This window comes from Diadema antillarum, unplaced genomic scaffold (assembly GCF_040938485.1).
Source record: "Diadema antillarum isolate AM-2024a unplaced genomic scaffold, OU_Dant_1.0 seq00000107_RagTag, whole genome shotgun sequence".
NCBI lineage: Eukaryota > Metazoa > Echinodermata > Echinoidea > Diadematoida > Diadematidae > Diadema > Diadema antillarum.
The window spans coordinates 55,440-81,896 of NW_027271193.1; the positions used below are offsets into that span (position 1 = coordinate 55,440).

Genomic DNA, 26,457 nt, shown 5'->3' on the forward strand with positions numbered 1-26,457 from the left:
ATCCAAGCGAAGACGCTGGGGATTAGACAAGAAAGAAGGGATTTTTTTTTGTGTGTGAAGAATCATGAGTAGATCTAAGAATATGTGCAGTGCATTAAACTGCACCAATACCTACACCAAACTATCTGCAGGTTCATCCTTATATCGTTTCCCTAAAGATCCAGGGAGGTAAGAAATGTACCGAAATGTGTTTCAGCACTAACAAGTAACAATAACACGTAATGCACTGACAGTTACAGCCAAGCTCGGTCGCCTCGCGCGCTGGCGCAGGGAGCTACCACCGGAGACCCCCGGCCGTTGCTCGCTGCGTGCTCCGCACGGCGTGTGGTCGGGCTGTACGGTACACAATCAGTAGCACAAAAACAAAACTGAAGCCGCCTTTTTTGCCTTTGGATTTAACAGAACTATGCATTGAGTAGCTAATCATCAATATTTTTACCTCTGATATTTCACAATTGCTAACATTCATGCTAAAAAAAAGGGATTTTATTTGTAAACCTTTTCAAATGTCCGTCGTTTGTGAGCGCATATCTACCTAGTTGTAGTGTGTTCAGTGTTATGTGTTATGCGCTTTATAAGCACTGTCAATTATTATTATCATTATTATTATTATTATTAATTTATGTTAACATTCTAACGGTTATTTCTAACAGTATTCAACACTACAGTCTACACTAACACAGTAGCATTGCAGTCCAGTGTAAGTGATTGTAAAATATACGATACAGAACTTTAGCCTATCTAGCTAGGGCGTCTAGAATCAATACGTTTATCCTGTCTGGATCCGGACACCCAACATTAACAGAGATGCCAAGTTCAAAAAACTTTTATGAGTGAGATTTTTATGACTCGGCGTCTCGGCGCTTGCGCGCATGCGCACGCGAACGAGGAGGGTGTCCCCCTCCCATGATAGGGAGTTTTTTTTCAATTATCAGCTCTTAATGATGCGATCTGGTGCATACTTAAGTGATTATTTTTTACTAATTTTGAAAGGCAAAAGGGAAATATACCTTCAATTGCAACTATCACTCTAAATCCTTTGAGCTATGCTCCTTATTTTTGGCCCAAATTGCAGACTTCACCAGATGCGTGAGAAAAATGGGTGCCATGCGTGAGATCGTGAGACAGACCCTAAATGCTTGAGTCTCACGCAGAATGCGTGAGACTTGGTAGCTCTGCATTAACGACAACTGCGCAACATGTTAGCTAGTATACAAATGATGCACAGGATAGAGTGCGTTAGTGGAGGCGTATAGTGCACTCAAGGGTATTTACAATTGTGAAACATGCACGAGGCGAAGCCGAGTGCATGTTGCACTACATATTGTAAATACCGGAGATGAGCTACGCCTCCACTAACGCCACGAAATAATCCTGTGCATCATTTGTTTTATAAAATGGGTCAAAAATTCGAAACTAACAGCATTTTTCAGCGTTTTTCACGTACCTTTGTGGGTCAAGACGTCCGAAGATGTTCGTCCCAAACATTTACGCACGTCGCACTCGGAAATCCCGCACATACATGGGGGGTTGGGTTTCCGGACACTGAAGTTCCCGCATGAAAACTTACTTATTTTACATAGAATATGCACCCTTTACCTTAAAGACTTGATATAGACTCCTCATATAGGCCTACTAGACAACATACTCTGAAAACGGTGTGAGAATCAACCTGCTAAATCGTTGGTGTAGCGTTATCTCGCACTCAAGCGAGCCTTCTACACAGAAGTAGTTAAGATTCAGTCCAAACGCACGCGTGCACCAATCAGACTCTCCACTCGACGAGCCCAATGATCACAGGCACCAATTTCTTTACTATTCAAACACTAATAGCATCTTTATTGGCGTTCTTCTTTAGCAGCATCGAGCTGGCATGTGTATGCATCGGCTGCACATAAGCGTGGTTCACTGCAAGTGAACAGAAAAAATACAATACAAATACATAATAACGTTTGCATTCTTTGTACTTTGTTACAATTCTTTGTTTCTTCTTCAATTCAACTAATTCTGTTACCTTATTCAACAGTGCACATACAATTTGTACAGTATATACATAGCCTATTAAAATACTCCTGGCTCAACTGAGTCAGTATATTCTTTCACTAACATCCCAAACCTGCAAGCTTCTTCCAGCATTGCATAAAACTTCCACAGTACACTACATTTAGTGCAATAAAGAAGGAAATGGAGGATTAATTGGAAGAGAGAGAGAGAGAGAGAAGGCTGAAGCAAGGTACAGAACATAGGAGGAGCGGTAAATCTTTGATAAAACAAAGAGCCTGTTCGTTCAGACCTCTTTTCGTAGTGAGCTAATCCCTTCCTGCTCTGCTACAAACCCAAACATTGGAAGAGGCACATACAATTAAGATGTTCCTACACAACTTCTGTAGGAGGTGCACTATTCTACATTACAGACCCATAACACGTTAGAAAGGTAAAATTCGCCTTTTCTCTTCACTACATCTGAGCTTATATGCTCATAGAAAATATACAGTGCATAATGAAGAATCCTTTCATTATACCACAACTACGTCGTAAGTTAAATTGTAAGATATATGCCATCTACACAACTCCACAAGCAAAGTATGCTGCAACCGGGTCTGAAAAGCTAAACTAATCTCGATTTATGTACAGAGGGTTTTACTGCCTCTTGGCTGGACAATGGCATTGTCCACCTACACTGCCCCATACACCTGAACTTGTATCAAACTTTGGGCATCGTATTCTCTTTGTTCTTACAGCATGCTATATACAATACACTGTGACTCATACTGTCATGTTCACACACAAGGTTAAAAGCTGAGATTACAGCTAGGAGTTGTTCACACAGCACTTGTTATATACAATGTACTACACTCTGCTCCTGCAAGCCAATTCACATTTCATATAGTATCCGGAGCAAACTTACATCTACAGTAGGACACTTCATTGCAACAATATAAGACATAACATAGCTTTTGATTCTGCCTATATATCTGCAAACAGATATAGCAGCTAAATCACTCATATATTCAACCAATATTCACTAGAGAAAGCCTGAAAGAATCGTATCAATCTGCGAGATGTCTTTCTTCTTATTCTCTCCCCTGCTATGTATCCTTTCTGTGCATGAGGAACACAGATACTACAAACAGACAATAATATTGACTAAAATATAACATTTAATGTTTCGTGCAACTGCCTTTGATCAGCCACATCTCAAATATATAGAAATTTGGACAGAGTTATAACTTACCGACTGTTATCCGTCCCTGACTTCACAGACTTTTTCACTACACATCTCTGCTGGGGTGCAAGTGGTCCTTGCCTCACAAAGGATGATGTGCCAACTGCTGGTGTGGCACAATGTTACCCCTCTCCTCAGAGGGATTATCTAAGGGATTTGGGGGTGCCATACCTATTTAAACACAGTACTTTTCTTGAGGGCGACCAAGGGGTGGGACCCCTATTTGGTAACTGATTTACATGGAAATAATACTTCCTGCCGCTACATACCGGCCCCAAATGAGCCTACTACAGAGGGGTCATTTTCAATATTACTTAGGAGCGGCATTCTAACAATCATTCATACTTAATTCATAACAATACCACAGGTTGAACACGAAAGATAAACACTATACTAAACTCATGTTCAACTGAGATCTCAAATAACAACCTGATGTAGATTTATTTCCCATGCATCTACAGCTTCGAGCAGGCAAAGCTTGGAGATTGGTCTTTTCAGATATCTAGATCCAACCTTGATTTCTACCTGGCGGACTAACCCGTCCTTCCCTGGGAACACTTCGACTACCTTTCCAAGCGGCCACTGTCCCCTCGGAGCATTGTCATCTGCCACGAGGACTAAGTCATTTATGGCCAAATTCCTATGTGGAGTCAGCCATTTCTGTCTTTCTTGTAGTAAAGGCAAGTACTCTGCTTGCCATCTCCGCCAGAAGGCCGACGCCAAGTACTGAACATGTTTCCACCTGTGCCTCCCAACTCAAATCTCGCCTGCATAGGTTCTGAAGGAGCATTTTTGCTGGAAGCACAAATGGAGCCAGAAAACCCAAAGGATCGTAGAGAGGACTAGCAACAGACAAGATACCACGTCTTGTCACCGGCTTGTCCTTTACCTGAACCTCAAACTTGAAGGAGTCTGTTTGCACATCCCACAATATGCCTAATGTGCGCTCTACAGGCATCTCTTCCAAGTCTAGACTCAAGACTGAAGCTGCCCTATCAGCCTCTGGAATTGTGGTCAACACGTCACGATCATTGCTAACCCACTTTCTCAAGTGGAATACACCCTTGGCAAGCAAACTTCTCAAACCTTGCGCAAGACTCACAGCTGCCTCCTTCAAGTCGACCGATTTTAGGCAATCATCGACATAGAAGTTTCTCTGGACAGTTTTGATTACCTCTTCATCGTAATCACCCTTGTTATCAGCAGCAGTCTTTCTCAACGCGAAGCTAGCACAGCTTGGTGACGATGTCGCACCAAAGGTGTGCACAGTCATGCGATACTCCTGAGGATCCTGTCGTTGATCACCGTCTGTCCACCACAGAAATCGAAGGGCATTTCTGTCCTTCGTTGACACCTTGACCTGATGAAACATGGATTCTATGTCACCCATGACAGCGACATGATCCTGCCGAAATCTCATCAAAACACCTGCAAGATTGTTTGTTAAGTCTGGGCCTTGTAGCACCTGCTCATTGAGAGATGTACCACCAAACCGAGCCGCACAATCAAACACTACTCTAGCCTTACCCGGCTTGTGTGGGTGGAAAACTGGATGGTGTGGAAGATACCACACCACATCCTCTGCCTCTACTTCAGACTCTGGTGATGTTGCCTCAGTCTCAACAATCTCAGCGTAACCCTTGTCTATGTACTCTGACATAGTAGATGTGTATTTCTCACGGAGGACATCATCTCTCTCAAGCTTCCTCTTGAGATACCTGAGTCTAGCCTCTGCAAGGCCCCTGTTGTTCGGAAGACTCGGAGGACAAGATCGCCATGGCAAACCAATCTCATAGTGACCATCACTGAGCATGGCACTATTCTGCATCATGGAGAGAGCTCTCTTATCTTCTACAGAGTCACCCACCTTATTGTCTAGAAGATATGCACCATGGTCTGCCTCCCAAAACTGCTTGAGTTGAATTTGCAGTGGGTCTGGCTGCAGCTGAGTGAAATTTACACTCACATGTTGTGATCTCTGCTGAGAAGATGTTGGCCCAAAGAGAGTCCAGCCAAGTGGCGTACGAACGGCATACGGCTCTTTCCTTTCTCCGCGCCTCTGCTCCAGTACCCAGAATGCTTCCGGAGTATCTGCTCCTATCAGAATCTGCACCTGTTTTCTCTCTATTGATGGCAAGTGTAAGTCTTCAAGATGTGGCCACTGCTTCACATCTTGACTACATGGGAATGAGGAGGTGGATATGGGAAGGCAATCAACAGTCCATACATGAGGTAAGTTAATAACATCATCCTCGTCAACACCATTTACAGAGAGACTTACTTCCATCCCTTTCTTTGACGAAGCCTGCTGATTGACTGTAGTTAACTGAAAATCTACTTCCTTCCCAGCTAACCCTAACTCATCTGCTAGACCTTTGCTACATAGCGTGACGTCACTTCCCTCATCTAGCAATGCCCACGTTGTTGCGCTTCGCCCATTACCTTCTACCCTAACAGGCACTACTCGCAAACGTACGTTCTGTCTGAAAGCATGAGCGCTGTATGTCTGACCACCCCTGTTCCCTACTTCATCAGTAGCAACTGGACCATCCTGATGCTGAACACCCTGATTGGCATGAGCAGCGTTTTGAGGCTCAATTACATTCTGCCTGTTAGCCTGACTTTGTCTCATTTCTCTATCAGGAGGATGAAGCAGTGAGATATGCCTTTTTCCACATCCCTTGATCTGGCATGCTGGCTTTGCGAGACAGCCGACGGCCATGTGCATTGGCTGCATGCAGTTATCACACAACTTTGCCTGTCTCGTAAATGCCTTCCTTTCTTCAAAGGACTTCTTCTTGAACACTGGGCAGAATAGTATGTCATGACTGTCCTGGCAACACTGACATTTTCTCTCAAATTTCTTTTCACTGCTAGCCGAGGATGGAGGTGTAAATTTGCTACCAGATCCCTGTGTAGCAAATGACATCATCTCGTTGCTCGCCTTTGGTTTTGGAGATTTGATGCTTGCGTTTGGCTTTAATGCCTTTCCAATATTTTGACCAAACATATTGGTGGCAAGCTTTGCAGACTCTTCTACAAATGCAGTCATGACTTCAAAGTTGGGAACAACCCCCCTGCACATCATTGAGTGCGCCCTCTTTGCCCACTCTGCTTGCAGATGTAGTGGGAGCAACTATTGGATACTTAGAAGGTTATCTGAGCTATTCATGTCAGCCCCATACCCCCTTTGAGACAACACCATGTGACACCGTTTCATGTCACGTGCCAAATCCCACAATGCATCACCGTCATTAGGTCTGATTTGTTGCCGAGACAGCACCTTTTTCATGTGGGCGTGGCTCACTTGGTACGACTGCCCAAACTGATCTGCTAGTATTTCCCTAGCCTTTTGGTACCCTTCGTTACCCAAGAAAGTACAGTTTTCAATACTCTCCTTGGCCTTTCCTCTACAGTACTGAATCAAATATGTCAACTTGACTCTCTCATCACTCGTTTTGGAGGCTACGGTAGTCTCAAACTGATTGATAAATCCCCAGTACTCTAGTGGATTACCGTCAAACACTGCTATTTCCGGTTTAGGCATGTTTAAAGCCAAATCGATTGCCTGGAACAATTGATTTACGGGAGCAATACCGGCCCCAGTTACATCATCATTTCTCTCTTTCTGAAACCACTCAGGAGCACTGGGATTCAAGCCAGAGCTACATGTATCACTGACTTTGTTAGCATTCTCAGGATTAGATGTTTCCCTATCGTGACTAACTGTCTCCCTCTTTACATCATGACCCCCTGATTGGACTACCTTTACTTCCCTCACAGGGCTACTATGAGACATGTCATACTTAAATTGTACTGAGTCCACCTGAGGTGCGTCGTCATCACTCTCCTCCTCGAGGATCTGCAGCTCCACCTCGGCAGCCTCTATTTCGTTGTCAGCCTCCATCGTCGCTATCTCTTGCTGAAGTTTAAGCTCCTGTTCCCTCAGCTGTTGAGCTCGCTGAAGCTGCTCTCTCTTCAGTCGTGCTACAGCTGCCTTGGCCCTAGCTTCCCTCAGCCTTGCCGACGATGAACTGGAGTTCGACCTCTTCGATGACCTGATGCTCGATGACGTCGATGAGCGGACCGATGTCGCAGATGAATGGACCGATGCCCTGTCGTCATCCTTCTCAGCACTTCGATGTCCTGTCGCCTTCTCCAGCCAGCCTTGTAACCTAGTGTTGAACTCTTCCTTATTGTTGACGCTGGCACTGAACTTTGCTTCTGCGGTTTCTGCTTCAGCTCCAGAAAGTGTGCTATGATATTGGCGGTACTTTTCTTCATACTGCACAAATACCCCTATCAACTTCTGGTACTTTTCATTCACCGCATCTTTATTTCCAAAGTCAGCCATCAACACTTCGAGCTCCTTGTATAGCCTCGACAGCCATCCCTGTGTGCTGACCATGACTGTTTCAGCGATTGAGTTGCCGCATCATCCATCTTGGTAGTAGTAAACAGCAAGTCGTGAACTTATTCTATGTAGCGTTATCTCGCACTCAAGCGAGCCTTCTACACAGAAGTAGTTAAGATTCAGTCCAAACGCATGCGTGCACCAATCAGACTCTCCACTCGACGAGCCCAATGATCACAGGCACCAATTTCTTTACTATTCAAACACTAATAGCATCTTTATTGGCGTTCTTCTTTAGCAGCATCGAGCTGGCATGTGTATGCATCGGCTGCACATAAGCGTGGTTCACTGCAAGTGAACAGAAAAAATACAATACAAATACATAATAACGTTTGCATTCTTTGTACTTTGTTACAATTCTTTGTTTCTTCTTCAATTCAACTAATTCTGTTACCTTATTCAACAGTGCACATACAATTTGTACAGTATATACATAGCCTATTAAAATACTCCTGGCTCAACTGAGTCAGTATATTCTTTCACTAACATCCCAAACCTGCAAGCTTCTTCCAGCATTGCATAAAACTTCCACAGTACACTACATTTAGTGCAATAAAGAAGGAAATGGAGGATTAATTGGAAGAGAGAGAGAGAGAGAGAAGGCTGAAGCAAGGTACAGAACATAGGAGGAGCGGTAAATCTTTGATAAAACAAAGAGCCTGTTCGTTCAGACCTCTTTTCGTAGTGAGCTAATCCCTTCCTGCTCTGCTACAAACCCAAACATTGGAAGAGGCACATACAATTAAGATGTTCCTACACAACTTCTGTAGGAGGTGCACTATTCTACATTACAGACCCATAACACGTTAGAAAGGTAAAATTCGCCTTTTCTCTTCACTACATCTGAGCTTATATGCTCATAGAAAATATACAGTGCATAATGAAGAATCCTTTCATTATACCACAACTACGTCGTAAGTTAAATTGTAAGATATATGCCATCTACACAACTCCACAAGCAAAGTATGCTGCAACCGGGTCTGAAAAGCTAAACTAATCTCGATTTATGTACAGAGGGTTTTACTGCCTCTTGGCTGGACAATGGCATTGTCCACCTACACTGCCCCATACACCTGAACTTGTATCAAACTTTGGGCATCGTATTCTCTTTGTTCTTACAGCATGCTATATACAATACACTGTGACTCATACTGTCATGTTCACACACAAGGTTAAAAGCTGAGATTACAGCTAGGAGTTGTTCACACAGCACTTGTTATATACAATGTACTACACTCTGCTCCTGCAAGCCAATTCACATTTCATATAGTATCCGGAGCAAACTTACATCTACAGTAGGACACTTCATTGCAACAATATAAGACATAACATAGCTTTTGATTCTGCCTATATATCTGCAAACAGATATAGCAGCTAAATCACTCATATATTCAACCAATATTCACTAGAGAAAGCCTGAAAGAATCGTATCAATCTGCGAGATGTCTTTCTTCTTATTCTCTCCCCTGCTATGTATCCTTTCTGTGCATGAGGAACACAGATACTACAAACAGACAATAATATTGACTAAAATATAACATTTAATGTTTCGTGCAACTGCCTTTGATCAGCCACATCTCAAATATATAGAAATTTGGACAGAGTTATAACTTACCGACTGTTATCCGTCCCTGACTTCACAGACTTTTTCACTACACATCTCTGCTGGGGTGCAAGTGGTCCTTGCCTCACAAAGGATGATGTGCCAACTGCTGGTGTGGCACAATGTTACCCCTCTCCTCAGAGGGATTATCTAAGGGATTTGGGGGTGCCATACCTATTTAAACACAGTACTTTTCTTGAGGGCGACCAAGGGGTGGGACCCCTATTTGGTAACTGATTTACATGGAAATAATACTTCCTGCCGCTACAGTTGGATTTGCCCTTCAAAGTGACTCCATGTACGCGTCCGGTCCCACAACGCTTGGTCTACTGTACTGTACAAAGTGTACGTATATAAGAGTATACGTGCGCCACACATGTTATGCACAAGGGAAGAAAGGCCGGCCGGCCGGCAGCCCGAACTAGAAGTTGTTTACAGGATTGACAGCGCGTACTGTATGTATGCATGCAATTCAAAGGAGCCGCCGCGCGCACAGACGATCGGCAATAGGATTTAACCACGGTGGATTTAACACGCGATGGGACTAGAATAACCAAAGCACACGTGACTCATTTCAGCGCTTCCTATTGGCTACATTCTTGAACCCATTTTATAATTAGTACTAGTAGTATCACTGTATCAGTTTTTAGTATGAGGAATTGGAATGGGGATTTTAAATTATTTCCGATCACTTTAATTTAGGCTTTGCCGTCTGATTCTACTTAACTTAATTTGCGAATGTAGACTCTCCTATTGAATTTCACTAAATAAGGTTGTCTTTCAGACATTTCTACAATTATTACATGGTAAAGGTACAACTACAGAACAAGACTTACGACATATCGTTTGGGGGGAAAAAAAGAGTGAGAAAATTTTCATGTCAAGATTGTAAATTTTGAGCAACAAAGTTGTGCGTTTGGAATTGGGACCCGTTCAAAATTTAAGACCAACATACATGTACAATGTACATATGTATCTACTTAACTGACATTTGGCAGAGTGTCTTGTTTATGATATGTTCTTATAGTTACTCTAGTCTCTCTATCTTGACTTTATTACGGTTGTAACAAATTAAATTCTCAGACAGCAATACTGTACATCATCCTAACAAGTTACATGTTTATGCTGTCTGGCTATGTACATGTACATTATTTAATATAAATCTTTGAAATGAGTGTTGTGTGGAAGAAGTATATGTTACTATTGAATACTGTAAAAGTGGAAATTTTCGTGGTGTTGAAATTTTTGCGCATTTCGCGCAACCAGAAACTAGCGCAAAAATAAAAGCCCGCGAATATTTTTGCTTGCCATATGTTCCTGTGCGTGTAGTCTTGATTCCGTGGAATTAAAAACATGCGAAACTCTTCTGACCCGGCCAAGCGCGAAAAATTAGTCGCGCGAAAATATCCACTTTTACAGTATGGTACTATGACTGTAGAGTAAGACAGGCAGTCAACTTATTCATGTGGGCAAGTAGGAGTGGATGTAGCCAAGGCTTGCCTAGGACTCGTCTAGGCTAGGTTTTACCTAGAGGCTAGACCTTCAATACTTTATACACGTGTATGCCATGGTACAAGTCTGTTTCGAGTCAATTAAGACTGCATTTATATTCATGTTACAGATTTTCTTCCCTTCCACAAGCCATGGCCTCTGGTGTCTGGATTCAAGTTTACGCACAGATTTTTGAAGATACTCGAAAGCTAGGGACCAAAGCTGCCAAGTTCATCATGGGGGTGCTTTGCATTAATCATTTACTTAGATTGAAAATGAAGGATTTGGTGCACACTTTTGGTGAATACTGTGAACAATTTTTGTAAAAAAAAAAAATGTAAGTTTTCAAGATTTCTGGGGAGGAACAACTGCCAGCCCCTACTCCCCCCCCCCCCCCCCCCTCTTCCGTGTAGGCTATGAGTGAAAGTGAAAAGATGTAGGTCTATACATACTAGGTAATAAGTTATGAATGTGTGTATTAAGTTCCTTCTATCTTCAATCTTTGTCTTTTTTGTTCATGATGAATGACATGATGATTTTTTTTTTCAACATTTTTTTCCCCCACAGATGTGCCAGATGGGTCCAAAATACCAGGAGGAAAGACCTGTTGGGGAAGTCACCATTGTACCTCTACAGCAATTGTAGACTCTGCTCGAAGCATTTTGAAGATGGCCAGATCCTGTGCACAGGCCGACTTGTATGGAATGCAGTACCAACTAAATTTGATGTACCCAATCCACCAAAGCCAATAACTCCAAAGAGAAAGCTACCAGCAAGGTGTAAAGGTGACGAACCCAAAGCAAAACGATGCAGAGGTAGGAGATGTTAAATATTGAACAATGTATGTGCATATACTTGAACTGATTTTTCGAAATAATTGCGTTATTGGAAAAGAGAGACCCACGTAAAAGACAAGCTTGTAGAAATGTGAGCCACTCATTACATCAGACTTGCAACAGAATAAATGTAGAGGTATCGAAACACACACACAGAGGCACAAGACGCTCGCAGAAAACAAGAACGTAGTCAGAACAAACAATGAGACAAAAGGAAAGGAGGGAGAATTATTTGAGAGGAAACAGGGGTCCGCAGCACATGCAGGGCTATTGGCAGACACTATTCATTGGCATGGGCAAGGTACTGTAAAAGTGGATATTTTCGAGCTAATTTTTCACCCTTTCGGAAGAAGTGCTTTGCGTGTTTTTAATTCCGCAGAATCGAGACATCACCTACTGGAACATATGGCATATAAAAATCTTTGTGTGCTTTTATTTTCGCACTAGCTTCTGGTTGCTCGAAATATGTGAAAATTTCAACACTGTGAAAATTTTCACTTTTACAGTAATTTACATGAAGGAAGTTATGCAAATGAAATGAAAAAAAAAAAGAATAAGGTGTAATCCAACTTCTCAGTGAATGAAACCATTGCAACACTGCTACCCGCCTTTCTGGCTACAGGCCTGAAAAATCATTCAAATTTCAGTTCCACCTAAAAAAAAAGGAAATGTATTTTCTACAAGTCCCTCTCACAAAATTCAGCTCCCACAACCCCCCCCCCCACTTCAGCCCTCTTTACAAATTCTAAAATTGTGAATGGCCTCTTAACCAGTTTTAAACATTTTCTTTATTATCAGGAACCTCAGTGACCACTTCCTTTCCTGAAGTACAAGCAGACCATGACCATTCTTATAGGGTATCTACTGAGCCTGCAATTACAGAGCAAGAAGTCTGCAACAACAGTGTCAGCCATGCGAGTGGTAAATACCTATTGTCCATATTTACCCCAAGGTTTTTGTTTTTGCTTGTTTTTAAGTCCCCAATTACTGCAATGTCGTACAAGAAATTATAACTTTACAAGTGGTCATGCTTCTTTTTTGTTCACTAAATATCTCATGCCCATCCCTTTCTTGACATGTGCACTTTGCACTCAGCTTATTTTTTTTTATATCATTTTTTTTTTTTATTTCACCTAAATACAGTGTGATTTTTTTTCTTTCCTGGGGCAAAATAAGTATGTTACATTGTGAATGAATCTGTCATATAAATACATAAGAAAATCAAATTTTTGCATATCAGAAAAAGTTATATTTTCTGCTATATCTTCCAAAATATAATGAAAATTGAGCTTAATTATTCTGTCTAGATCATAATGAGAAATATATGGGCTTCTTTTCCACACATAAAAAAGTACCACTTTCAGTTAAGCCCTGGAGAACGTGAATGCAGTGGACTACAGTGCTGGAAACTTATTGCAGGAACTTTATCACTGTAATTATGTATTATTTTCATTAAAAATGACTTGTAAAAATCACATACTGATAAATTCATGTTTGTTCCTTTGTTGGCGTCTTATCTGCAGGTAAACCAACGCCTTCATCAACTCTAGCTCCACCACCTCCACCTCCAACACCCCCACCTCCAACACCCCCACCTCCAACACCCCCACCTCCATGTAAGAAAACCCCAGACAAGAAATCAGAAAAGGAACCTACTACTTCAAGAAGGGATGAGCCTTCAACATCGCATTCAGTGCCAAGACATGCAAGAGTGAAGATTTGCAGGCTAAGAGCGAAAGTGAAAAAACTCGAAACTGCACTTAAAGGGGCAAACAAAACTGCAAACAGTATCGAACAAGCAATTGACATTGCCAAGAACTATCTGAACGAAATGTCCCTAAAATTCTTTGCTAGTCAGTTACAATTATCCAAATACAGAACCAAAGGGCATAAATATACACAGGATGACAAGGCCCTTGCTTTTGCACTCTACAGCAATGGGCCCCAAGCCTATGAGTTCTTGCGTAAGCTCAAGATATTTACTCTGCCAAGCGTATCTTCTCTGAAACCTCTGAAAAGGCTTGAGAAGAAACCTTGATTCAATGGCATCACCTTTGATGTATTGAAAAAGAGATCGATTGAGTCTGTTTGTTAACTCATGATGAGACACTGGCATAGCCAAGGGGGACCGATCAGGGTGGTTGCCCCCCTCCCCCTTCTTTGATTTGGACTGGGAATTTGGAAGAAGGTGGGTAGAAAAAATAAAAAATTGCATGTATACTGTATACATGTGCAGGAAGCTGGTCTCCCTTTCAACCTTTTATCAAGTAAGATCATGATTTTTTTCAATATTTTGCTGAAAGTGTGCACCAGAACATTACATTTCAAATCTAGAATTACAAAATCTTTCTTGCTTGGAAGGGGGATACCCCCTTCCAAACCCTCTCCCTGTGTGCCCCTTTCCCCAGCCTCAGTACATTTTTCAGAATGACAAAAACTTCTGAATTATTCTGAGTGCCAAGGACTTGTCATACAAATACATGTATCCCCTTTTAATCAACCCTTTCCTCACGCAGTTCCCCTATATCAGATTTAGTGCAATTTATTGACAATTTCCCAAGTATTCCATCAAGTATTGAGATGTCTCAATTTCAATTTCAAAAAGAGCTCACTAGTATGAGAAGGATAGGGATAGCACTCTCCCATGCTTTCTCCCTGCTTGCCACCCCCCCCCCCCCACCGCATACTAGTAGATTATGACTACACTTTGAACATACATGTAGACAGTTTTCCAAATATGCCACAAAATGTGTGCACCATGACATTTAACTGCAATCATAAAATACAAAATCTCCATCACATAGGAGGGGGAATAGGGCTTATCCCCTCCCACATCCTCCTGCTTTGTCTCTCTTTCTACCGACTTGCTATGCTTCTCTGATTGACAAATTTCCATATATTCCAACAAAAATGTGCACCAGATTGTTGAATTTAATTTCTTGAAATGAAAAAAATTCCCTTCATTATGGGAGAGGTATCTTGCCACCCTCTCATTGCTTGGTCCCCTATATAGACTTAGTACACTTTGGGGAATGATGATTTTCGAATTTTCCACAAAAAGTGTGCTTCAGATTGCCTCATTTCAATTTTAAAAACACCAACGCCCCGTTGAGTGGGAGGGGGCATCCCCTCACACCCTCCCTCTCTACTTCATTAGACCTGGTACATACGCAGTGATGATTCACATGTGGAGTAAAAGTTAAATTTTTACACTTTGCTCTTTAGGGAGCTTACCTTCAGAGGCAGTGTACATTGCCCAGTTCATAGAACGGGTTGAACAATTATTTGACTCGTGCAATTAAACAACACTTGATAACAAAAAAAAAGAATACATGAGAGCAGCTAAACCTAGTTCTCCCCATATCCAATTTTGGAAGGACTGCATAGTTGGATTAAAGAATGGAAGATAAAGGATGGCTCAGCTGCCAAAGTAGCATGTTCTAATTGATGGGTGATTTCACTCTGTGCATTTGTTCAGTCGTTTGATGATCTCACTAGAGAACATGATTTCAAGTTCCTGCTTACCAATCGCTTGAATCAGAATTGTCTTGAAAATCTGTTTTCAATCATATGGGGTCGGGAAGGTCATCTGGATAATTCAACAGCAAATGAATTCAGGTATGCCTTGAAAGAAGTAATGTGTAACATGCTAGTGGCACCGTTAGGTCTCCAAAATTGTGAACAAGATGAGGATCAATACCTCATGGATTTTGTTGACAATACCTCATGGATTTTGTTGACAGTGCCAAACTTTCTACCACTAGCAGGCCCATCTCACCTGAGTCAAGCAAGCCTCAAGGTGCGCAATCCAAGGCTGCTTACGAACCACAAGATCAAGACCATGATAGGGCAGGTCAAAATGCCTTGGTCCATGTTGTTACTGAATATAGAGGACAGAGGTGAGGGGAGACTAAGGGATCGCCTGCGGCGTCCGTCCGTCTGTCCGTCGTCTGTCCGTAACGCAACAAAAACTTCAATAACTCTTTACTCTGGGCTTCAATTGCAATCAAATTTCGAGGGAAGAGGGGTCATACAAAGTTTCACATTTTACCATACATGAAGGTCACCTCATGGTCAAGGCTCACAGGCAGGGGTCAATGAACTTTTAGAGCCCAATGTTAAGTTTTTATGGCGCATTTCTATTATGGGTCATAACTTTAGATCCATAACTCCATTTGTGACCAAACGAGGATGGTAGATGTCCCTTGGGGAGTGGATGATCACCACAAGGTCAAAGGTCACAAGCAGGGGTCAACGAACTTTTAGAGCCCAATGTTAAGTTTTTATAGCGCGTTTCTATTATGGGTCATAAACTTTTGATCCATAACTCCATTTGTGACCAAACTTGGATGGTAGATGTCCCTTGGGGAGTGGATGGTCACCACAAGGTCAATGGTCACAAGCATGGATCAACGAACTTTTAGAGCCCAATGTTAAGTTTTTATGGCATGTTTCTATTATGGGTCATAACTTTTGATCCATAACTCCATATGTGACTAAACTTGGATGGTAGATGTCCCTTGGGGAGTGGATGATCACCACAAGGTCAAAGGTCACAAGCAGGGGTCAACAAACTTTTAGAGCCCAATGTTAAGTTTTTATGGCACGTTTCTTTTTTGCCATAAATTTTTACCCTTTCATATCTCTTTATCTGTCATCTCTTTTTTTTTATCTGTTATATCCCATTCGCGTGCAATTTCTTGTTCGCGAATGGGCGAGACACATTATGGCACTTGCCTTGTATTAATAGGCAGTGGTAAATTTTGATCATTTGTGAATGAATGCCTAACCCTCATCTGCTTTGGGGAGTTGTTGCCACCCCATATGAATTTGAATTTGGCATCCCTAATATAGAATTATATTGTATTACGGTATAGCTTCATGTCAATTTTCACCCCCCCCCCCCCCCCCGAAGAATCGTTTGTCAGTGAAATACATCTCAAATGCCCTGTGCATTTCAAAGATTAGAAGCCGGGGTAAATGTTTTGACGGACAATTTTCATTATTCTACACACAGCAGGGTTGAATTTGCTTCATGCACTCACTTTTTAAAGCTCTGAAAAGTTTAACATTGGCTGTTAACAAACATGTGGCAAATTTTGCTTGTACCAAGAAATTGTTTTTACTAACCCATGTTTGCAAAACATCCCTGGAGGTGTAGTGTGTGGGGACTTGGGGGCTACCCCATTCCCTAGGTTAAATTGTTTACATTTTGGGACATGCCAGTGCCCAAAATTGTCTCCCAAACTGTACTACAAGTTGGGTGGTCTGCACTTGCATTATTGTACGGTATATAGTAACCTAGTACTCAAACAATTCACTTCAGTTGTAAAGTATTCAGTTGAATAAAGAATGTCTGTGTAACTCTGAATCAGTATTGTGTATTGCCATAATTTTATTGTGGTTGGTTCAGTCATGAAAATCCAAATGAAAAGAAGTCCAGTTTATATGTTACACATCTCTATTCTGTAAATACAATGTTGAGTTAGAGTTTGAACTGACAGCCTGTCAGAAGTCTTCTGAGCACTGAAGTAGTGTTCAGTGGTCAGAAGTCTTCTGACCACTGAAGTAGTGTTCAGTGCTTCTGACCTCCATTCGATTATCCCTGCTCAGCGCTAAAAAGCTGCAGACTCCATCTGCCAAAATACCAATACTGCTTCTGTTTCACCAGCGGCCATGCAGTGTGTAGGATCTTTGTATCTTTGGTGTTATGCACTACAGTAGCCCTAAAATACCGACCAATAGCTGATATCTATTGTGCAGGTTTTATAATACTGGTCTATGCGGAAGCTCGCCAATCCCTCCCCCCAAGATGTCTGGCCTCTTTTAATCTTTCTGAAGCTTGCCTCCCACATTTCTAGAAAATTGTTTGTACACACCTGTTAGTGTTATGATCTCCTTACTCCAACCCCTTTTCTTTGATACTAATGACATTACATGTACAAATTGTACTTTTTTTTTTTTGGTCGGGGGAGGGGGGGGGGGCGTCAAACTTCACACAATGTAAGAGCATCTTAGCAGATACATGAATTTCATTAAGTACAACTTCAGTTTGTATTGTGCAGACTGCATTTATTGCAAGTACACTAAGGATCATCAGCTACAAGAAATTGATATCTTTATGTCACTCGCACACTAGTGATGTATCACAAACATGCAGGCCCTACCACTAATATGATGTATATATATATATATATATATATATATATATATATATATATATATGTGTGTGTGTGTGTGTGTGTGTTTGTGTGCGTGCGCACGCGTGTGTGTGTGTGTGTGTGTATATATATATACAGTGTATAAAAAATGTTTATAATATATATGTCAAAATGTTAGGGGTTGTTAACAAATGGTTGATGTAGACAGATTCAATAAGGCGAAGCCAATGTATTTTTTTTTTTTACCAGTAAATGTCCCATATAAATTACACATAGGCTCTACCTACGACGAAACATTATATGCAAATAATTTGCGTACATGCAAGATTCAATTGGCAACACGGCTTGAATGACTATTATTTTTCTATAGACTTATTGTTCTTTATCTTTAATGTTTACTTTCCAGTCAAGAATATGTCTATTATCTTACATTAGCTGTAATAGATTACCATTCAAATAATATATCAACTGCATACTCATTGTTTGCCGTTTGTCTTAAAGAGGGCATTTGGGTTTATACATGGACCAGAGAAGAGGCATTGGGGTTAAAGTGCGATGATAGGGGTCATTGGGGTTCAGAGCAATGAATTTGCTGAAACGGTGGATGAGTTTCTTCTCTATACCTGATTGAAGAAATCCACGAGGTATAGACTGTTGAGCTGACTGACACAACTTGAAGGAGTAAGCAATCGTTGTGCACTCTTTTCTATCATCCAGTTGAAGAAACCAAATCTTTTGGCGCCGATACGCATGATCTCAACTACACATTTTCTCTACGGGGCCGTGCATGGATGGTCGCCTCAGTCAGGTGGTCGCTAGAATAGGATTGAGTGTCTAGGTGAATGTGGCAAACCTTAACATCAGTTTGGTCAAACATGGGCCAGTTGTCTGAAATTCTTTGCCCCCAATTTAAAAGCAGTGAACATCGTTTGAATTTTTTAGAGAAAATTAAGAACATCTTTATATTTCAGTATTTTTTTTTCTACACTTAACATTGATTCCCACTTAATCTAAGCAATGAGTTCAAGGCCATTATAGCGTAATGCGTAAAACCACAATGACATACATGGTATATACGCATTCCGCAGATCAACATCACACCAGCGCAGTAAACCCACCACGTCCTCACCTCAGAGTATACAGTACAGTAATCCTATCCGTCTGCCGTGACGGTCCTCATCTCATCACACGCGCTCTTCAGTGCTGCTCATTCAGTGAGTGACAATTGTGAAAATCTATAATTTTCATTCTTTTAGCAAAGTGTGTCTTCTGCTAACGTAGGCATACCTTCAGTCTTACGTTGCATTATGTCTTCTTATATACGTTTCCTACGACTGTTACCACTATAATGTATACATACTACTTAGTATACACTTTGCTATTTCTTGTTATACTGTATTAAAAATGCAATGCAGAAAGAACTGGATTGAACTAAACTAATCATCACTTATCTCGGAGCAAAATAAAAGTAGGGCCTACACATTTTTCTTCATGTATCTCCTCCTAAGACATTAGATGATCTCGATGGGAAATCCCCGTCTCATTTATCTTTAACTCATGGTTTGTTTGTTTTTCCACATGTTACTCGAAGCAAATTCCAGCGTTGTATGCATATTCCCTGACCAACACTCACCAGTACGCATGGGCGGCAAAGGCAGCCTCACCAATCTTATAAACACTCCGAGATCAGAACGACCGTGCCTCCAACCAATAACAGGACGTTCAAGAGATGGAGTCATATAGTAGTCTCGATCTAATGCTCGATGCCGCCGCTTAAAAATAATTGAAGTATTACTGAATCTGCCCTCAAGATAGGAAGACAATAAAATTGATTCACGTCCCATTGTATAATGACTAACTACTCTCTAAGGAAGATAGCTTATGTCTTTATGATGGTACTTTTCGCCATCCCTATTATAAGATAAGAGGAGTATACATAACATTATGACACGGGGATGCGCGGAAAAAAAATCGCAAATACTGCTGAAATGAAGAAAAAGATCACTAGACGGTGGCATGTCTGTAGACTTATCTGATATATCCATTTATTAAGAAATACGGCCTATACTTGAAAATCATACCGTGTCTGTTTCATTTTGTGGGAAACAATAGGTAAAGCCATAAAATCGGCTTCTATGGAGGATACAATTTCAAACACTTTCACAACATACAGCTCAGATTTACACTTTTGCACATTTTTGGGGGACCGAATTGTTGTTGTTGTTTGTTTGTTTGTTTGTTTGTTTGTTTGTTTGTTTGTTTGCTCTTTGCTTTATCATTAGGTGAAGTTTCATTTCATTCTATAAACAAGCAAAATATACCCGATAATGTTACCGTGGAAAATGAACTTTCAGCTTTCTCAGAAAGATGGCGGCATCGAGCCCCGATCATCAAAGGCATGAATACACCTATTGAATTCTGTTGTGCATCCATAGAAAACGGGCAACTGTTTGAATACTCACAGTTGGAATTCCATCTCTTGAACCTCCTTCACACTGAATGTGTAAAATACACCCACGTATTAAATACGTACATACACAGTACACACAATACGCCATTACCTATTCAAATTTATGATTTTTGCGTCGAGTTGTTTTCATTGTAAATGATTGAAAAAATTGCACTTCGTCGACGTAAACAAAGCACCGATAGATGGTGATTTTTAATAGTAGCCAGGATAAACAAAATACAGCAACAGAATACTCCTTTCCCGAGTGTTTATGACAGCACGGTGCTGTCCTGCTGAGCGTTGGAAGAACGAGTGTTTACTCATCCCCGATTGACAAATATTATTGCATGACATGCACATGGGAGCAATTCTATGCAGGTCAGCACGCATACCCTGATGCAACTTTTACATTCTTCAGATGTTGTTGTTGTTTTTTGTTGAGGAATTGATATCTTTCACAAGAAATATAAAATTGCACATTGGGCAAGATTGACATTTTCATTCCATTTATTCGAATATTAATTATACCTTTGACAAACAAGCAAACGATCGGCTTTACACACATAACAGCAGTTTCAACACCGATTTCAAAGTCCAACATCGATAAGTCGATCGAGGCAAATTTGACGTGTCATACGCGGAAGGCAAAAGTCGTTTAAGACGAATCATTTCGCAGCCCTTCATAATTATGAATTATGTATGCTTGATGTGATGACAATGCATATATCGTGTGTATCTAATGTGATGACAATGCAGAAATTTTGGGTATAATATCATAATTACCAGGTCCGTAATGGGGGGGGGGGGGGGGTGTCCTTTGGCAAGATCCGCTTGAAAAAAAAAAGAATAAAGGTGAAAACGTCTTCCCAAATTGCTCCAAATGCAATGGAGGAGTACTTTTTTTTTCTATCAAATTCTACAAAAATCTAAATCCCTTTAGATAACTCTAAACGAGGTACTGTATTGCGAGAGCCAGTCTGACCATGGCTGTACGGGGCTGGGAGAAGGGTTGGTTTGTTAGGTGATCCGAGTATCCTCTCGGATCACCTTCTGTATCTGTACGGATTCTTTGTTAGGTGATCCGAGTATCCTCTCGGATCACCTATTGTATCTGTACGGATTCTTTCTTCTTCTTCTTCTTCTTTATTTCTTTCTCCTCAAATCTTGTGCAGCGGTTAACTCAAAAAGTCCCCCACCTATCACTTTCAAACTTATACCATGTATGTATCATGTCCTAAGGACGACAGATCTAGTGTATCAATGTGATCAGTTGACCGTGACGTCATTATGACGTCATTATCTGAAATCACGTTTACATCAATATCTCATTAATGGAACGGAATTTTTGAATGAAATTAAGATATCATATGGTTCAAGTCAAGGTCTATTGATATATTTCATAAAATTTGGTCACGTTCATAGTAAACGAGCGCGTACGCGCGCGTTGAAATTTAAACATGCTCTAATCAACCTCAAAATTGTTTTGCACACGTTTCAGGTCATTTACAGCATTTCAAAAAAAATCGACGGACGCGTACGCGCGCGCGCATATACGCACGCACAGCTCATATGCAATAGAAATTTTCCGTCTTATCGCACGGATCGAATGTCTGAAATGTCAAGGAATATTTCTACCAAGTTTCAAGTCGATCCGACTCAATATGACGTCATACGGGCCAATCAAAGTTTAAATTCCGCGCGCGCGTCAATGGCGATATACAGTGCAACTATGCCAAAAAACCGCCAATTTTAAATCCGATTTTACTCGTCAGGATGGACGGTGACCCCCCATTTTCTTTACATATTTTGAAAGCTGATGAGTTGTACATGTCATTTCATGGGGTGGTAATGCTGACAAAATGATCAAAAGATATCAAATTTCTTAATAAAGTAAAAAAAGTGAATTTTCAAAATGACGTCATCAAATTTCAAGTTTATTCGAGCATATCTCACTAGTCCTTTGTCAATTTTCACCCAGATTTCAGTATATTGTAGCTTATTTAATGTTCTTACAAACACAAAATTACAAAGTTTTGATTGGATAACGGTATCACCTCGTAAAAATGGATTGAAAGTAATCTTGTCAAATTTGACCAGTTTACGTGTTATCTCTACGGGAGTGCAGTTTTTCTGGAAATGAAAATTGACATGACTATCTTTATCGAGCACTAGCTCACTTACCCTTCGGTAAATTTCTCCCAGATTTTAATATGTTGTAGCTGAGACTTAACGCTACCGTAAATGTGCCCTTCATTTTTTCATACGCTGTCGAAATCACGTCAAAGATTTTGGTTGAAATTCAAGCTTATCTTCGATGTATTGAGATATTTCTTTCTTTCTGCAACTTTCTTTGCAATAACTCAAGAAAAACGGCCTCTATCACTTCCATATTTTGCACATGTTAAGTTCATGTCACGTAAATTATTTCATAAAATAACAACTACTTGATCAGACACCATCTTGGGTATGTAAATTAGGGTCAAAGGTCATAAGTGTTTCATCCTGTATCTTAGTGAATACCTGTACTATCTTTCCCATATTTTGCACACGCAAAGACCATGTTACAAGGATCATTTCACAAAATAACTACTTTTTACTCAGATGCCATCTTGTCTGTGCAAATTGAGGTCAAAGGTCATATGTACTTCTTTTTGTATCTTCGTTATGACGTGTTATCTCTATGGGAGGGAATTTTTTTAAATGTGAAAATTGACATGATTGTCTTTATCGAGCACTAGCTCACACGGCCAATGTCTCTAAACACAGATGGAACTTGTATGGTCATGCCTATTGCAATCAGGACTCTAATCATTGATAAAAAAAAATCGGATCACCTTAATTTGTCAGTGATGACAAATTACAATCTCTAGTTTTTCTTCTTCTTTATTTCTCCTCAAAAGTTGTGCAGAGGTTAGCTCAGAAAGTCCGCTGCCTGTCAATTTCAAAATTATATCATGTATGCATCATGTCCCAAAGACGGCAAATCTAATGTATCATTGTGATCAGTCGACCGTGACGTCACTATGACGTCATTATATGAAAACACATTCTCAATCATATCTCATTAATGAAATAGAATTTTTCAATGAAATTTACGTCACATATATTTAAAGTTATGCGCATTCTACTCATGTTCTCAAAATTCATATTTTCTCTTAAAACGTGCGCGTACGCGCGCGTTGAAATATTTGTATGCTCCAATCGAGCTCAAAATTTTTTTGCACACGTTTCAGACCATTTGGAGCATTTTTTGAAAAATTGAAAAAATCGGACGGACGCGTACGCGCGCGCGCATATACGCACGCACAGCTCATATGCAATTGAAATTTCCAGTTTTTTCACTTTGATCGCATGTCTGAAATGTCAAGGAATATTTATACCACGTTTCAAGTCAATCCGACTCAATATGACGTCATACGGGGCCGTCAAAGTTGAAATTCCGCGCGCGCGTCAATGGCGATATACAGTGCAACTATGCCAAAAAACTGCCAATTTTAAATCCGATTTTACTCGTCAGGATGGACGGTGACCCCCCATTTTCTTGACATATATTGAAAGCTGATGAGTTGTACATGTCATTTCATGGGTAGGCAATGCTGACAAAATGATTAAAAGATATCAAATTTCTTAATAAAGTAAAAAAAGTAAATTTTCAAAATGACGTCATCAAATTACAAGTTTACTCGAGCGTATCTCACTTATCCTCTGCCAATTTTCTCCCATATTTCAGTATGTTGTAGCTTATGAAATGTCCTTTCATTAATGTAAAAACAACATTTTGATTGGATGACGTCATCGCCTCGTAAAAATGGATTGAATGTATCCTTGTAGAATTTGACCAGTTTACGTGTTATCTCTATGGGAGAGCAGTTTTTCTGGCAGTGAAAATTGACATGACTCTCTTTTTCGAGCACTAGCTCACTTTTGCTTCGGTGAATTTTTCCCAGATTTTAGTATGTTGTAGCTGAGACTTTGGGCTATCGTAAGTGTGCCCTTCATTTTTTCATACGACGTCGGCATCACGTCGAAAAACTTGGTTGAAAAATGGCACGTGGCTTCGATGCAGCGTCATTTTGCTTAATACACAGGGCCTATGGAGCATGAAATAGGTCATTGCATAGCGCATCCGACTCGTAATCCTAAGGTCCCTGGTTCGAGGCTCACCCCTGCCAATATATTTTTTAATTTTTTAAATACTTTTTTTTCTTCTTTTGCTTTAGTTATTCTTAATCTCCCTTCATAACTTTATCTTTTTCTGATTTTTTTATGCTTCTCCTTCAAATTTCTATAAAATAACATATTTTTTTCTTTATTTTTCTTTCTTTTTACTACTTTCTGTGCGATAGATGTACAACAACAATGGCTATTGATCCCACATTTTGCACATGTGTAGTTCATGTCACGTACATTATTTCATAAAATAACAACTACTTGATCAGACGTCATCTTGGGTATGTAAATTAGGGTCAAAGGTCATAGATGTTTCATCCTGTATCTTGGTGAATACATGTCCTATCTTTCCCATATTTTGCACACGTAAAAGCCATGTTACAAGGATCATTTCACAAAATAACCACTTTTTGCTCAGATGCCATCTTGTCTGTGCAAATTGGGGTCAAATGTCATATGTACTTCTTTCTGTATCTTCGTTATGACGTGTTATCTCTATGGGACGGAATTTTTTAAATGTGAAAATTGACATGATAGTCTTTATCGAGCACTAGCTCACTTACCCTTCGGTGAATTTCTCCCAGATATTAACAGGTTGTAACTGAGTCTTTTGGCTATCGTAAGTGTGCCCTTCGTTTTTTCATACGATATCGGGATCACGTAAAAAAAAACTTGGTTGAAATTAAAGTTTATCTTCGATGTATTGAAATATTTCTTTCTTTTTGCAACTTTATGTGCGATAACTCAAGAAAAACATACCCTATCACCACCATATTTTGCACATGTTTAGTTCATGTCACGAACATTATTTCATGAAATAACAACTACTTGATTGGACAATATCGTGGGTATGTAAATAAGGGTCAAAGGTCATAAATGTTGCATTTTGTATCTTGGTGAATACATGTCCTATCTTTGCCATATTTTGCACACGTATATAGGCGATGTCGCAAGAATCATTTCACAAAATAACCACTTTTTCCTCAGATGCCATCTTGGGAGTGTAAAGGTGGGTCAAAGGTCATATGTATTCGTTGCTGTATCTTCGTTATTCAGTCTATACAGAATTTGGTACCAAAGATGGCAGATATGACTCCCTTTTCTAAACGAGAATTCAAACATCACACGGCCAACGTTTTTAACAACAGACGAAACCTGTATGGTCATGCCTATTGCGATCAGGACTCAAATCATTGAAAAAAAAAAATCGGATCACCTTAATTTGTCAGTGATGACAAATTACAATCTCTAGTTTATTTTTCGTATTTGCTAAGCACATTATTTTCTCGTTATCCTCTACTATTGGAGAGTACCAAGCTGTGATGTCAAAGCCATTCATCACCATGGAAACTGGTTCTGATCAACCTCACCTGGTTTGAATATCTGTGAACACGACACCTGGTTCCAACCCAAGCTAGAACAATAAACTGTGACATCATCACTTCGTATTCTATTGTGAGAACACATGGCATTATAGTGATATCTGTCACCACTCAATTCACTGCCGTACATTATCATGTCATTATGGGTGATATCCACTATACAATAGGTTTGCGAATAAGAGATGAAAGACATACACCACGAATTACCCATATGCATTTTCCGTATACCGAGGTACGGTCTGGGAGAGGAATACTGTATGTATTTACAAACATAGAATGATTTTTTCCCCCTGAACACCCACCGCTTCTCGTTATGGGCCTAGCTGATATTGTGTGAGTTGTATATTAACAATATTTATCCATTGTCATCACTTTTTGAAACGTACCAACGATAAATGCATTGTCATCGCACAAAATTATCACAATATGCATTGTCATCACGTAAAATTCCTACAATATGCACTGTCATCTCATCAGATACATTACCGGTGATTACCAGGGGCCACAGAACGTTTTTAGCGGTGGTGCCGTGGTTGGGTGATGCTGGGGGTTAGTGCTCGTGGTTAAGCAGGTCAAGGGTCAATGCCCCTCCTCCAGTCGTCCCCCTCCCCGTCCCCACTCACTCCTCTTTCTCTTTCCCTTCCCCATTCGACAGCCTTGATCTGGCCAGCCCGGCTCGATACGTTGACCGGCATGACCAAGACGTCGCCAAGGCCGAGATCTAG

The 26,457-nt window shown here is 40.5% G+C and overlaps 1 protein-coding gene across 1 annotated transcript; it reads left to right on the plus strand.

Moving 5' to 3' along the window:
• LOC139726977 (uncharacterized) lies at positions 1–26,457 on the plus strand. Its single transcript, XM_071637963.1, has 6 exons — positions 1–168; positions 11,302–11,549; positions 12,369–12,491; positions 13,094–13,186; positions 15,314–15,419; positions 26,388–26,457. The coding sequence occupies exons 1-6, from the start codon at positions 65–67 to the stop codon at positions 26,455–26,457; spliced, it is 744 nt and encodes a 247-aa protein (XP_071494064.1). The 5' UTR covers positions 1–64.

Bases quoted from the DNA above. Each gene is read 5' to 3' on its own strand.
- LOC139726977 (XM_071637963.1), top strand. From the start codon at position 65: ATGAGTAGATCTAAGAATATGTGCAGTGCATTAAACTGCACCAATACC. The intron at 169-11,301 runs GTAAGAAATGTA...TTTCCCCCACAG, and splicing joins TTCCCTAAAGATCCAGGGAG to ATGTGCCAGATGGGTCCAAA. The intron at 12,492-13,093 runs GTAAATACCTAT...TCTTATCTGCAG, and splicing joins CAGTGTCAGCCATGCGAGTG to GTAAACCAACGCCTTCATCA.